The sequence below is a fragment of the Falco biarmicus genome, chromosome 2 (assembly GCF_023638135.1).
Source record: "Falco biarmicus isolate bFalBia1 chromosome 2, bFalBia1.pri, whole genome shotgun sequence".
Lineage (NCBI taxonomy): Eukaryota > Metazoa > Chordata > Aves > Falconiformes > Falconidae > Falco > Falco biarmicus.
In genome coordinates this window covers 86,045,475-86,061,106 of record NC_079289.1, presented here as the reverse complement: position 1 = coordinate 86,061,106, position 15,632 = coordinate 86,045,475, and the positions used below count along the sequence as shown (strand labels likewise).

General features: G+C 34.3%; 1 protein-coding gene across 14 annotated transcripts in view; it reads right to left on the bottom strand.

The window, feature by feature from the left end:
• Window positions 1-15,632, bottom strand: part of DMD (dystrophin) — a 1,162,034-nt gene that overhangs the window by 376,379 nt on the left and 770,023 nt on the right. For all 14 annotated transcript variants that reach the window (XM_056326975.1, XM_056326977.1, XM_056326978.1 and 11 more), the window contains one exon: window positions 8,923-9,087. In XM_056326975.1, the coding sequence (XP_056182950.1) occupies window positions 8,923-9,087 (165 nt within the window). The remainder of the gene's footprint in view (window positions 1-8,922; window positions 9,088-15,632) is intronic.

Below are 15,632 nucleotides of genomic sequence, written 5' to 3'. Positions count from 1 at the left end.
TACTGAGTTAAAAATCTTTGAAAAGTATTTCAGTAGACTGATATTTATTATATCCAGTGCTAATTACCTGTTTACTTGGAGTCTGTTATGAATACAGGGTAGGTCATCATACATGAAACATAAACAATGTAAAATGAACCTAGTACTACTTATTTTGTAAAGACAACTAGAAAACCTATAATTAAAATTATCTTTGAATCTATGTCATAGATAGAACTGTTTCTTTATAAAATTATGACTTTTTTTTTACTTATTTAAAATCTGTAAAAATAACATACTAACTTCACTTAATCTTAGCAATGATACCCGACTAAGAGAACCCTAACAATTACAATACTTACTAAGTTCTGAAAGTTGACACTAGTTTTTCCTCACATTCTTTGTTTTCTGGACTACCACTAGTCAAAATTCAGAAGTAATGGACATAAGCTGTTGGTAAGATTTTAATCTTTTCCAGGGATTGTTCTATCCAGTAAAAAGTTATGTTCAATTCATTCTGCAGTATTTCTTCTCTTTCAGAATTTTGTCTTTGAAGTAGAAATTCACTAAATAAAATTCTGCTGTCTCAGAAACTTAGAATGTTTTCTTTGGATGAACATTTGCTTGAAAATGTCATTAACTAAAGATTGCTATTATAACTAAAAGCTATCAAAAGTACTAGCTAGTTTTTTCCTGGTTAACTAAGGTGGTTTTCTCTGGACTGCACTTAAGGATAGTAAAGAAAAAAAAAAGAATCAGCATGTTTTATTATGATAATTGAGCAGTTCTGAAGAAATCTGTAACCTTACATTTTTCAGAAGATTTAGAATGCTCGGCTTTTTAAGAATACTGACCCACAGATTTCAAACACTAGATACCAGAGCAAATAATCCATAGTAACAGCTAAAAAAATAGCAGCAACTAAACACATATTAGCACTAACCTGTTTGTAAACTTTTCTTATCTCTACCTTACTAGACAAGATACTTTATATTCTGTACATATTCGTGTTTCTAAATCTAGATAATGATTTCTTGTTGATTATGTCACAATAAAATAAAAGTTCCTTACTATATGTGTCTGCACACATATGGATATAAGAGGTTCTTTTTCTGATTGTAAAAAAGCTCCCTTTAGCTCCCACCTAAAGTATTTTTCTAAAGCCTTAGCACTCCACAAATGTTACATGAACTACATTAAAAAAGTGCAATCTGACTGTAACAGATTGCAGAATGTTAATTTTATCTTAGTCACAGTTGCAGTAGCTTGTGATAGGAAAGCTTTTACTTATGGTCTGTCTTATCTAGTCATTTTGATCTTAATGTATTTAAGAAAGCCCTATTATTCTAGTTCTGTTAGACTGAAACCTAACTTCTGAATCTAACAATTCTTTGAAGCCTCCTCATGTTCTGCCTGTAAGAAAAAGCTCTGGGAATATCTAATAAAAATTCTTTTACTTGGAGTCCTATCACACATAGGATTAAACAGGACTATGAAGAAACAAATATTTAGAGGAAAACTGAGAGAATTCAAAAGAAAAGATTGGTTAGACTTTCTAAAGGTATTTTCTTAAGCTGCCAGCTAGTGAAGTATCACTCATTACCCTCTCTTCCAGGATTCCCCTCTTACGTTTTCTTGCAGGTGAAGTAAATAAATTTCAGCAGAACAGTCAGTGGGAGGAAATAAAGGTCAGTACTTGCATAACTTCCTTTAGCCATAAATCTGGAGCTCTACGGATTGTTGATGCCGTAGGCAAAGCTGTTTCAAAGTGTAAAGTATGGGTCTATAGCCTCATGTTCAGAATAACATATCCCTAAAAGGTTTAAGTGTATTAAATTTGGATGGCTGGATCAGAATAAATACATTTCAAAGTGCTCATGTATGTCCTTAAATATTCCATTAAGAAGACAATGCAAAAGTGACTATACCTTCCATTATAGCAACATTTGCTACCGACTTAAAACTCTGATTAGCTGACTTAGCCAAAATTAGCTTGTGATTAAAGATAAACACATTATTATCAGGACCACAAAAATAATTGCTTTGACCACAACAATAATTGCTTTTTGGACTAATACTAATTAGAAACTCTATATATGCTTTCTTGACCAAATTAGAATAACAGATAGTTAACAAACACAGTTTAGAAGAAAATTTGATTACTGTCAATGCAGTATTGGAGCTCTCTCTAGTTTGGCAAACAAAGCAGTGACAGAAAGATGAAGCTAAACAAACACAGCCGAGGAAAAATGTGCAAGGTTTTAACTCAACGGTTGAAGTGATTTACCACAAGATGTGGATGACTGTCTGTACCTGGAAATTAGAACCTGGTCTTGCTTTGGTTTGTTTGTTTTTGAGAAAGGTGTGCTGCCGTTCAAGCAGGAAATAATGCAAAGAACTGAAACGATTACTTTATAGAGCAGGTCTGACTAGATGCTCAGAGCAGTATCTTCTGACCTTATATCGAACCAGCTCTACTAATTCTATGCACATCTCTGACAGACAACAAACAGTGTCTGTTCAAAGTCAACTGCAGGGCTGCCATATATCATGCAATATCTGTAACTGTTTCTATATAACAGCTCTTTCATACAAAATTTTAATATCCAACAGTATATGAGGGCTTGTTTTATGAGTCCTTGTTTATATTAATATTTTTGACAAAAAGAATATCTGGCAGAAAGTTTGTAAATAATGTCTAGGTTAAAGAGGAAGGTGGAGATCATCCTATTAGAAGTTTGTGCATGTTTGCACCTCAGTAACTGCTACACAGCTTGCTCTGATGTTAGTCTAGTATCTGCTGCTGTTAGATGGATATCACCCTCCCTGTACATTTCTACCCCAAAGAAGTACCAAAGTACCATGGGAAATATATCTTAAAATACTATGAAACTTCCCCAGACTTGAAAGAAGCAAGGGTACTCTCAGAAAGCCCAGCAAGCAAGGCAGAAGTTACTGGGGCCAGTGCTGTTTGGGTAGAGATCCAAACAGATCTCTTAAGGCTAAATAAAACTTCCTTATGTCAAAGTTCAGTCATTGAAAGAAAATATTTCATACCATCCATGTTATCCTGCAGGACCCCGGCTTTGCACTGAGAGGATATGGTTGCATTAACAGCTGAAGAGCAGCTATCACTTCTTGGGATTCACGTTTATTTATGTGACTAAGGACTGTGGCTATACAACCAGCAAAACCATTAACTCTGAGTGCTCAGGAGTTGCAAAATGCCCATGTTTAGCTGTGGATATGCAGTGACACAGAAAGAATAAACTGCTAAGAAAAATAAAGTTGTTCAACATAAACTGAAAGCAAGACCAGGAAAATGTGCTTCGCTAGCTACATGTCACTCGTGCTGGGAGAAGTACTGGTAAAAAAATCTACCAGCACATAAAAACACAATGACATAGTAAGAGTTGAACTTCAACATGTCTACATGGAAGGTGTCTCCTGGCACGGCTATATTCAAGGACTGTAACACTATTAACCTAGACACCAGTGCTGGCAAAAGCTGTACTACAAATAAAGCTGCACTATTAAGTATTTTAATCTCTTCCTGTGTTATGATGTAGACTATTTTTGTAGTATTTTCTTTGCACTGTTTTGTAACATTGGAAATTCATGATGATTTCATCTGAGTAAGTCTGTGAAGTATGAATACTAAATCATGCAAAAAAGCTATTAGACTGAGAATAATTCCAGGTCAAAGAGCGAATCCACCGAGGAGTCATACTGTTAGCCTGGAAAACTGGAGAAGTTCATCGAGTAAAAGACTATATATTCTAGACACGTGAGAAGCTACATGGAAGGTACTTTGCAAACCTGGAAGTGTTCCAGTTCTCACAAGCAGCAGTAGAGTCTAGAAACTCTTATAGATGTAGATTTCATGGCTTCCCCATGCATATACATAAGTATTTCACAGGAGCGGTCTGCATTATGCTGCTATGAGAAGGGAGATTATGTCAATGTAGTAAAAAAAATATTCAGCACTTAAAAAGAACTGAGATCTATCCTAATACTTTAAACCAGCAGCTTGCAAATATGTGTTTCAATGTTGATTTATTGGGACAAGGTTTTAATTAAAAAAAACCAAAAACAAAAACAAAAAGAAACCCCAACTTTGACTGTTTGTAGAAGAAAACTGTAATTAAGGATTAACAACATAAGTGAAGCAAATACTGCCACAGAAGTTTTTTAAATCTTGGGAATAAAGAATCCTTTCTCTACTCTTATTTATTAAGTGAGAAATGAGTGAGTTATTAGAGCCTACCTGAGGTTTTGGAAACCACTGCTAAATGTTGTGCCCAATTGAAAGCCTGGGTTCTAATTGTGGCATTGCAGTCTCTAAATTATGGTCAAGAAAATTATGAAGAAAAATTATATTGTCAGGTGTTTCCTGAGCCGTGCTGTGATTCTTTAAAACAAGCATAGAGCAATGATAACAGCATACTTACAAATGCCTCTCTAATAAAGGGTTAATAAATGTAAGGTAACAGCAAGGTAACAGCCAGAGAGCCTTTTCTTAAATAAATGATTATATCACATTGGGCAAGAACACACACCAAGACATCCTATGCTAGTCCAAGGGCAAGACACCACTTGGAAATTTGAAATCCAGGATGTAGGCAGGCTACAGAGCATTGGGTGGACACAATCACAGTCAACAGTGGTACCAGTCTGGATTTAGCATTGCAAGGATATGTACAAGGGCAGAGGCATAAGAGAAAACTCTTTAGGAACTGCTAAATGGAAGATTTTAGCATTATTAGTGGTCCTACTGCCCCTAGAGCGAGTGCCATCATGTCTATAACCTCATGTACATGGAAGCACATAGTCAACGCTCTGGTTCGAGAACATACAGATCCATACAGCTATGAATGGAAAGCAGAAGGGGACTGTATGATGAAGTCAAATTACACAAAAAATGAATTATGTCAGTGACACTGAACCTCTCTTTTTCATATAACCAGTTTTCATCCTTCCCTCGATTTTCATGTGATGAGAGGAGAAATGAACTAAATGGGGAGAGGGTGTATGCTCAAGCGCTGCAGCATGATTGCCCACACCGTTAAATTGCGAGCATTGCTTCATGAGCCAAACTGCACTGTCTGAGATACTGCGCAGGCATGGTCAGGGATTAGCATGAGCCACAGGTGCAGCAACAGGATACAGATATCTTCTTTAGGGATAAGAGTGCTGCTGCAAGGATGTAAGCTATGCTCTGTCAGTTGGCCTGTAAACCAAAATATAATCCTGACCATTTTTTACTTACTAATATAGATGTACTTGTAAGATCTACAGGAGGAATTTTAATCTACCTCTCACCAATCACAATTATGTATTTGGGTCTTGAAAATCTTACGGTTTTGTGAAGCTTTCTGTAACAATATGTAACAATTTCTCCTTTGGTTACACCTTTGCTACTCACAGAAATTCTTTGGTGCCACCCTTAAAAGTTAACACTGATGGTGCTTTTATTTCATCATTCTTCTAAGGAACTGTAAAATTTATGGAGTTCTCACCTACTTTTAATATGCAAGTTTTGCACAAGTGGAAATACTTATGCACTTTTAAATCAGTTTTTAAATCACAGAAACTGCAAGTCATCAGTATGAACTGTGCTAGTGAAGTCCACAGATATTCCCCTTTATCTATTTGTTATGCATATATTATATAGATCAATATTATTTAAAAGCTAAATGAGATTCTCTGATAAGACCATGCATTTATTATATCCCCTGATTTATGGAGGAAACTGATGTTAATTACCATATTATAGATGGATGCCAAAAGTAAAGTTTGCTATAGTTTTTAAATAAATAAATTACTGCATTTTGGAGATTTCTGTCAGAATAATTCTAATTAGTGTTTTAGATAAGCTTTGGTTAGTGTATCAAGTTTTAATTTCAGCTAACACATTTTTGTAATTGAAATTTTCTACAGGTAAGTAAAAATGCAAGAAACTTGCTTTAAAACAGGTGCATTATTTTAATGTAAGATTGATAACTTGATAAAGACTTTCTATGCATTAATTTAAAACAAACACATACTCCTGTCCTCTTTCTCTCCTATCTATCCCACCCCATCTGTTGTTCTCACCATTGATTTCCACCTGTATCTGAGATCATAAAATTTCCAACACTCAGTATTTTATGGCTTTTAGAAGTGAATATCCTCACAGTACTTAAAATCTATGCCCAAATCTTTTCCACTCACATTAGTTTTGGAACTCTTTTCCCAAGTATACATTAGGGAAAAAAGGGGGGGGGGGGGGGGGGGGGGGTAGGGGGTGTTGAAAGAGAATGGAAGGGACTTTAACAGCTGAGGAGGAAAGAGGAGAACATTAACTTGCAGGCTTAGTAATAGTATGAAGAACATTGAGAGAAATTTTATAAAAGACAATGTCCCAATTGAAATGAAAATTAAAATTTGCAAGCCATTATGTCAAATTCTGTAACAAAAATAGTCTGGTTTTCCTAAGGAGTTATATGAGCCTGCTCTTTTTTAGTTCAGTGCTATACTCACAAGTGTGATCATTAAGTTTTAAACCTCTTCTTCATACCTTCCAGATTCTTAGAGTATCAAAAAAGATTCTTTGTAAAATTTCTCATCCCATATATTTTCTATTTTAACAATAACCTTTTTGTTCTACTAGGCGATCATCAGAATTGTGCTTGTTTCTGAAAAATGGAATTATTAAATGCTAGAGAAGATACTTCAGTGTTCTTTGGATATTGTTGGAGGAATTAAAATGGTGGTAGAATATGTGTTGAATACTATATAGCATTTGGGAACACCAGAGTAAAAGATGTTGTTGAATATATCCCTCCTATAGGTAATCATGCAGGTGTCCTTACTTTTTTAAAGGTAGCATTAGCTATACAGGATAGTAATTTAAAAATACACGTAAACATAATCATGCCAACAATGATTCAAGAGCATGTGTATGCACATACTTGACCCAATGTAGGACAGCATGTTAACATGGATCTGAAATATGTGTTTGAAGTTGAATATAAAATTGAATATAATCACAAATAGGCTGCTTTCCTGCATTCTATCAACTCATATTTGTTGTATGTTTTGTCATAATTAACAGTCTCAAAACTTTTACTATGCTTATCCTTAACCGTAAAAACGTTCAAGAATCCCATTTGCCTTCACAGACATTTAATATAGAATCCTTAATGTAAAACATTCTCTCCCTGAAGAAAATTAAGTCTAGGTAAATCATCAGTCAACAACATTTTAAAATTTTAAGCCGATGTCTTTTAAGGGCAGCCAGATAGCTAACATGCAGATAAAAGCTAACACGCTTCATCTGCTTACAGCCCTTACAATAGTATAAACAACTAGCTTTTTAATCTACAATCAAAACTGGTCAAACTTTAAATCTAAGTAATCTAAATTTATCCATGGAAGAAATACGGTAGGGTCTTTCACAGAGAGAAAGTTTATTTGCCTTTCTTTGTTTGCCTCTTCATTGTTCCCCCTACCTCTCTCGATTTCATCCCAACTGCTTCAGGACTACAGATATTTTTTTCAACAGTTTTTCAGAAATATTCTTGTCACATCACCGTAAGAGGACTGAAAGAGCCCAGCAGATCATTTCTTTCACAAACAGTATGGAAAGCAATAGTCAGAATTTGTAGAATTTTAGCCCTGCTTTTATTTTATATAAACTTTAATGGTGGAATCAATCTAGAATTAAAGGAAACAGATTGGAAAAAATATAAGAACAAATCGATGAATCACATTTTTTTTTTTGTTAAAATACAGAAAACAAGGATAGATAATGTTCTTGAAAACAAAATTTCATCACTTATGTAGTATATAGAGAAACATTTGCAAAGAACTATACTAATTTTATCTGTTAAAAAATTAATGTCTTCCTGAACTCATTCTGTCAATTATAGGACTGCAACAGGACTTGACATTCACTGTTTTACATAACGTGATTGTATGACGTAAAAAGTGTTTTGGCATTAAAACAGTTCTTTAAAAGAAACTGAGTTAAAGTGAATTTAACACGCTCAGCAAAACTACACATCTTCAGAAGGAGGTAACATTCCATTTCATGCAAGGCAAGAAATGTTTTAAATCCTTTTTTTCCTTTTATTTCACTGAAAATTGCATCATCAAAATCAATACAAAATTCAGTGTCTTCTGTTTAATCTTTATCTAGGTGAACAAGATGCTCAGCTACTATAAACCAGACACATTTCATGGATTTCAGTAACCTATTGTATTTAAAATATTTTCCAAGTTTATGTGAAGATAAGCTCATATATGTGTAGACAAAATGCAAGGTCAAAAGGTCTAAGTGTACACCGGCAGACGAATTGATTCTTAATGTGTATTTCTCATCCTTAATTTCTCTGGCCTCACCCAACCCATATATGGGCTTTTTTTTAAAAAATATGTAAATACATATCAAGGACCAGATTACAAATATTTTACTCACAATTACTAGACAATCAGCTACACTGATTGCTGAATTGTTACCTGTGCAGTTAGATAATTTTACTTGCAATATGAGAATCGTGATATGGCACTAACTATTCTGAATTTCATGTAGTCATATTAACTTGAATGCAACATGTTAAATGGTCCAGCACTGATATTCTATATTTTAGTTTGCTTTGTGTTAAAACCTGATGTATCTGCTTTTGGAGTTACTGTTTCATGTATATGAAAACACAAAAGACTAGATTATATTTATATTTCACCTTGGAACTATTAGCTTTAAACTGCCCTGTCACTAGAAAACGTTTAATGGAAAAGAATAAAAGTTTTCCTTAATTCATAGAACTTTGAACTTCCGGGGACTACTGCCAACTTCTGTCCCAAAGCTATATTGTTAATAGAAACTGCACAGCTGATGCTGCAACTGACTTTTTGACCTCTAAATATCCTGATGCTTTTTTGAAATGGAAGAAAATTTACCTTAATATCAAAAGCTCCTGGTTGACCAACTTTGTTATAAAGCTCCAGCTGGTTCTTAACAGGTGTTACCCAGAGTATCACCTGATTTAGTTGTTGATCAAGTTCGATGAAATCCTTTAGCAGAATCTCTATTTCTTTTTGTTTCTCTGGAAGATCTTTGGACACCTAAAAAAAATACCAGAAGCCAATGATTTGGTGGGGAAAAAAAGTAACATGAAGCAATTTAACACTACACATATATACACTTATATAAAATGTTAAAATACAAGTTTTATACATTGATAGAAAGAAGGGAAAGAAAGTAAAGACCCACCAATCCAATTATTATGGTAGGTATATCTTAGGAGTCAGACAAAACACACTCTTTCCAAAAAAAATCCCAAAGAACGAACAAAAACTTAAAACAAAGTTAAACCACATCAACCAAATCAAAACAAAATGAATACCCCAACATCAGAGTTCTCTTTTGTTTTTTGGGGTTTTTTTGTGTATGTGAAATAATTTATCACCTCTAGTATATGAAACTGTTTTAAAGGTGAATTTTTAATCAGGAAAAGTCATAGTGAAAATATGAAATTGATTGTTTTAATGATATCTAACATTTCTCAACCTCCTGAATCTAAATATTTATGAGCATGTGTTTTCTTTCAAGATATTTAACATTGCCAGTTGAGTCCAAATACGCCAAAGCAGACTCACACAGTGAAGAAAAATAATGAAGTATATCATCAGTACTGACTGGGCCACTTGGTTCTCTTACTTGCATTCAAAGCAGTCAGATTTTTAACTAAGCACATTTTTCTGTGCCAACAATATTAGAAATGAAGAATCAGAGAATGGCGTAGTTCAAATCCAACAGCACTGAAGTACTTGGAGTAAATATAGGAACAGGCTGAAAATAAATAAGCCAACACAAAGCTCCATGCTGTCATGCCCAGATTGTTTTCTATAGGTAGGGAGGTGAGGTGTAACTCTACTACACAATGGGCAACATTGCAAACATATACTAGGGAAAAAACCATCTGTATTTTTTTTAAAAAAAAATCACAACAGCAAATACAAGGCCTGGGCAGAGATAAGAAACAATGGCCATTAATTATTAAAATCAGCCAAGAAGTATGGTTAGCCTTCCATATAAAGAAAAATAAGGTTTCCCAAACATTCATTGTTTTTAAACACATCTTTACTAAAGCAACCCTCATAAAAGTAGCAAACGTGAGGTTTCTGATACACACAATAAAACAGAAATTCCTTGTAAAGTTAAACAGTGTTAATGGAAGCATTACCATCATATTGCCTGGCTACAGAAGTATTACTGCTGCATACTAACTTCTAATCCCTAATGATAGCACTTTACAGAAGACAATAAATCTAAACTCCCCAGAGATAGGAAAGCAACGAAGGTTACTAAAATAAAAACAAACCACCAAAAAACCAAGAACACTCCAAATAACCCAAATCAAACAGTACCCAAACCACCAGCTGAGAGAATGGGAAGAACACATTACATTTACCTTTCTTTACAAATTTGGTTTGAAGATACTGATTTGTTGGTACTAAAATAACACCTCTACATATACTCTGCATATGGTTTATTAGACTGTATTTAAATGACATTTGTAATTCAAGAAGTTGATTTGCCATATATTACATTATCTCCATTGTTCACTAGAACCACCCCCTAATATCCTATTTAATAAAAACTGACCCATGAGTCAAATTACTTTTTCTATCTTCCTAATCTTATGAAATATAATAAAAACCTCTGCTTTTCCAGAATGGCTCCAGATATGAAAGAAAAACAATTAAAATGCATTCATTTCCCTTATGTGTTAACTCAATATCTATGCAGACCTTGGCCTAATTTCACAGAAGATTAGTTTCATCTTTCTTACAACTTTTGAATGTTAATCTCCAGTGTTTAGTAGCTTTAATATTAATGTAAACAAGTTCCACAGAAACTACTGAAAGTACATTGGTAGTCATAGGCAGATAAAAATCCAAGCTGACTTCTGAAGATCTGAAATTTAAATAAATTTTCTTCAAATCAACATTAATCAAGCATATTTGGTCTATCACAAGAAAGAAAAATCTCTAGTTTGGGTGGGTTGGGGTTTTTTGGGGTGGGGGTGGGTGAAGGAATAGGGGGTGGGGCAGGAGGAAGTAAACAATTCCATTCTGAGGTACGTTCAGTCCAGAAAAGCAGATGAAAGATTAGGTTGTGGTGATAGTCTGGACTTCAACCTACTGTTTTCGAAAATAATCACGCAAGAAAAGAAAACAAAATAAATCCCACCTATATTAAGAGCTAAAATGTGATATAAATAAATGCAGCCTCTTCTTACAAGTTGGCCTCTGCTCTAAGATTGTAGCAAAAACATAGGATTGTAATAATGTTAATATAAAAATAAAAAAGAAATCTAGGTAAACATGTACCAGCTCATTACAGACAGAAATCTACAGTTGTCTACTTTTACCATAGAGGTAAAAAGAACAGTAAATAAATAAATAAAGAACGGACTTACCTCAAACTCAGGTTAAGACTACAGTTAAGCATGGATAAGCATTTAACAAGGCAATACTTTGTAAGAGCCAGGTAACATGTTACATACCACTGTGTGAGAATCAGATTCTTAGATTTGGGATCTCAGGGATTTTGCTTGCTTTTATTTTTATTTTTTTTCTTTTTTAATAAACTCTGGCATCAAACTGTCAAGCTGGCTAATCAAATTAGAGCCTGATGAGTTTAAGGTAATTACAAGTCTGCCTATCAGGCCGAGGTCCTGCTGCAGACAGTCTCTGGGGGGACAGCTTGTTTCCTGACCTAATTCTGCAGCTCACCAGAAGCGTAATTTGGGAAACTCTCCACGGACTAATGGACATGGATATGACGACTGGGTGTCCAGATTTATGCCCTTTCTGTGGCAGAGGAGAACACAAGGAGATGGTGCTCTCCAGAATCTTCCTTACCTGTTTACTCTCAGTCTTTAAAGCTTGTTACTCACAGCTCCAGGAGTTCCACCCCTGAAGTGGGATTCTGGTGCTGGTGGGACCTACAGCCATCCCACTGCCCTGCTGTCTCTGAGCTCTCCCTGCAAATTCTTGGATGCCTCCAGGGATGAGTAGGCAATAGCTAATGTCCCATTCCAATTCTATTTTCTATGTTTTTGCTTTTGGCCCCCTTCCTCCTTTAATTATTTGATGTCTCAGGGTAACCATGTGGCATCTACTCATTTTCTTTGGTATCTTATCTCTTTCCCTCCTACTTAAGAAAGACTGCTAAGTTTTATCAGAGGAGACCTGATGTCATTTTCTAAGGGGGAAGACCAATAGAAACAGCAGCCATCAGGCAACGCCTGCAAAAGAGTAAAACCAGGGCAAGCATGGGAGATGTTTTGCCCCAGATCTGCCTAAGACTGAACACAGGTCAGATTAAGCAGCGTAACAGGCTGGCAAGGAAGACAGGATGCAAAGAAAAAATTGAAGAAAGGAGAACTTGATTTGGAACATCTTTCTAAAAGTGTAGCTTAGTCCTTTGCATACAAATTATATATATTCAACTTTGCCCTATTTGGCAGCAGATCAACGTTTAAAATATACATTAGTTTGCAATGAAAGGGAAAAATAAATTTACAAGTGCAAAGGACAATAAAAATATGGATTATTCCTTCAAAGAAAAAAATCTGATTTCAACATCAAAGGACTATATAATTTCAGTGATATGTGTCAAAATATTCATCTGAAAACATGTGATGCATCTAAAATTCTGTACTTTAGTTCAAGTGTTAATTAAGTTATATTAATTGGAAGCTTAGTAACAGAATAATAGAAAAGATTTAAGCTCTAAATTGGGAAACAGTAAAAAAGCCTAATTTTACCAACTACCAAGTGACACTGATCTTCAAAATGCTTAATTTTATTCTAATCGTAAACTATCAATTTTCCACTTATTTAATTTATTCCTATATTTGCTCTTCTCATTAAAATACTAAAAAAAACACAAATAAATTACCAGCATAGAAAGGAAAACATTTCTCATAACAAGAATTTTCTGTGAAATTTGAATAATTACATATTTTAAAAATCTACATCTTAATCTAAATATTTTCATTTCTTCTCATATATTCTAAAATTACTTGTATTGCTTGTTTCTGTTCCATCTGAACCACATGCCTTGGATGATCTTCCTTCACAAGGAGCCTAATATATTGAAAGAACATAATATTATGTTCTTTCATCACCACCCCAATCTGAATACTTTGGTGTAAAACGATACATATGCTCAGCTTGGCAGAAGAGATCTCCTTGATCATTTCACACGCTCCAGTTTTCCGCTGCCATTTCCTACTTTAGCTTTAGATAGTTATTTTTCAGTCTATTTGCATAGTTGTGTGCATGCACTATGAGATGAATTAGAGCTGAGCAGATGGAAAGGAATACAAATTATTATGATAATAATAATAATTATAAAGGGAGGAAGAAGTTGTATAAAGTATGTCACCTGATGTAAAATCATATTCTGTGTCCTTGTTCTGTTTAATTCCTTATGAATATCTAAAAAGCAGATTCAATTAAAGCAGTATCAATTAAAATAATAGCTGTAGAGTTACAGTTCGAACCTTTAACTCAGGAACAATGCTCAAAATAAAAAAAAAAATGAAACCAATTAGGTAGAGACAGTAAGTAAGGAAGAATGAACAATGGGGAATCATTTTGCAGAGGTCAGAAATGTTATTGCAAATGAAAGAACTTGATAAATTATATTACTAGTAAGGCATCATTATCAGCAGCTGTGACCTGATAAAAGTAAGGAAAGCCACTGAAATTACTTGCATATATTATATTTCAAGTGACCAATGCCTGATTTTGAATATTTCCATCCTCTCCCACAAGTCAATGTCACGGTCATTTCCTATTTACCTGAAATTACCAAAGAGAAGATTATTCAGTTATTATCCAGCTGCTTGGGAATATAGATGAGAAGTTGTGTCTCCCAACATCATGTCATTTGCCAAAAAAGAATATATAGAGAATTTTCCTAATGATACGTGGGAAGAAAAGAAATACCAAATTCCAGTATTTTAACAGCAGTGGAAATCTGTGGGATTTGCCCTCCAATATCAGATAAGGTACCCCTTTCTCTTGCTGGCTGTCGCACCAACCTCTCAATAACAGAGCAGCATTTACAAATGGATCTTATTTTTATGAACCTGACAGTGGATTAAAATTTAGCTTTCTTGCTATGCATAACATGATAAACTATAACGAACTGCAATGAATATGAACAAAAGTATGTTGTGGGGTATCTGTGAAGGCTGTTAACAATGTTTTTCTGGTATACCCTACTTGGGGGGGGTCACAATGTTTTTCTGCTATGTCCTACTTGGGGGGTCCCTCTGATATACAAAAAACCTTATGAAAGTAGGCGTCTAATGTAGGAAATCTGGTAGTGTCAAATTTGAAAAAAATCACAATTGTTTGCATACAGAGAAATGAAGAATGTATAGCTTTCTGTATTAACTGCTTTCCTTACTAAATATAAAACAAGCAGCAGCTTCTGCTTTACTGTTCCATTTCTGCAAAAATATAAATATACGGAAAAAGGAGACAGGTGACTATACTGCAATCAGCCTGCAACATAACTGGACTGAAAACAGGTTTTTATATTGTCCAAGCCAGGACTTGTATGATAAAGAAATAACAACAGTCATAATAACTATTAAATGCAAGCTTCTAAAAACATAACTGACACTTCCATAACACCAGTAAGATGATTGCATAAAACAGCAGTTCATACAGCCACTGTTCAGAAAGTTTTGTCTGCTTAAAATCGCGATCCCTAGAGCATCTACCAAAGAATGATTTAAAATGGAAGCGGGAGAAGCTACTTTTTATGCATCATTTCTTAATGTAAAACAATCTGTGTAAGAAAGAGTTTCATATAAGTTGAGTTTAGGATGCCATTTAGTTAATTGAACGAGCCATTTTCATTAACAAACTCAATATTGACTTTAAAATAAAATCTATGTAATTTCTTTAAAACAGTGAATATTTACGAGACATACTGTCCCTGACAAAGTTGGAATAATAACTGTTATTAGGGGAAGATGAAGGCTACTAAAAATTTGTATAGTTGATTTTTATTTGCTATGTAGCTAGTTTCATGTTTCCTTACAAGCTTCCCAGGACCTAACCTTGGCATGGTTTTTGGCTAGTAATTTTTTTTTAACTTCTTCAAAATGTATTTGTAATATTCTTAAATTTTATTTTTTATTTTAAAAAAAAAACAAAACTTTTTCTTTTTTTTTTTCCCATTGATGCAGAAGACTAAAGCTCTCCACAGAACCAATGCACCAAATCATTTCCTGTTTCATCTGGATGCTTAGCTTTTTAAAAAGCAAACATACATATCCTCCACTCCAATAATTTGTTTTCTTTTTCTTCTGTGGTAATATGATTGTATATGTCACAGTCTTTTGAATATCTCTGTGGGGTTTACATTTAATATTTATAACTGTTTGTCATTCGTTCGGCTTTATACTATCCTAGCAATTCTCCTTTTTCAAGGGTATTTTTAAGCACAAGACACTCCACCTTAAACCTCTGCTAAATAATCTAGTCCGCAGTTTTACTTTCTTTATCTTTGCTTCTTACTCAGTTCCAGAAATCCAAAAACAGCCACCAAGGATTTACAGTATGATTCCTTCAGT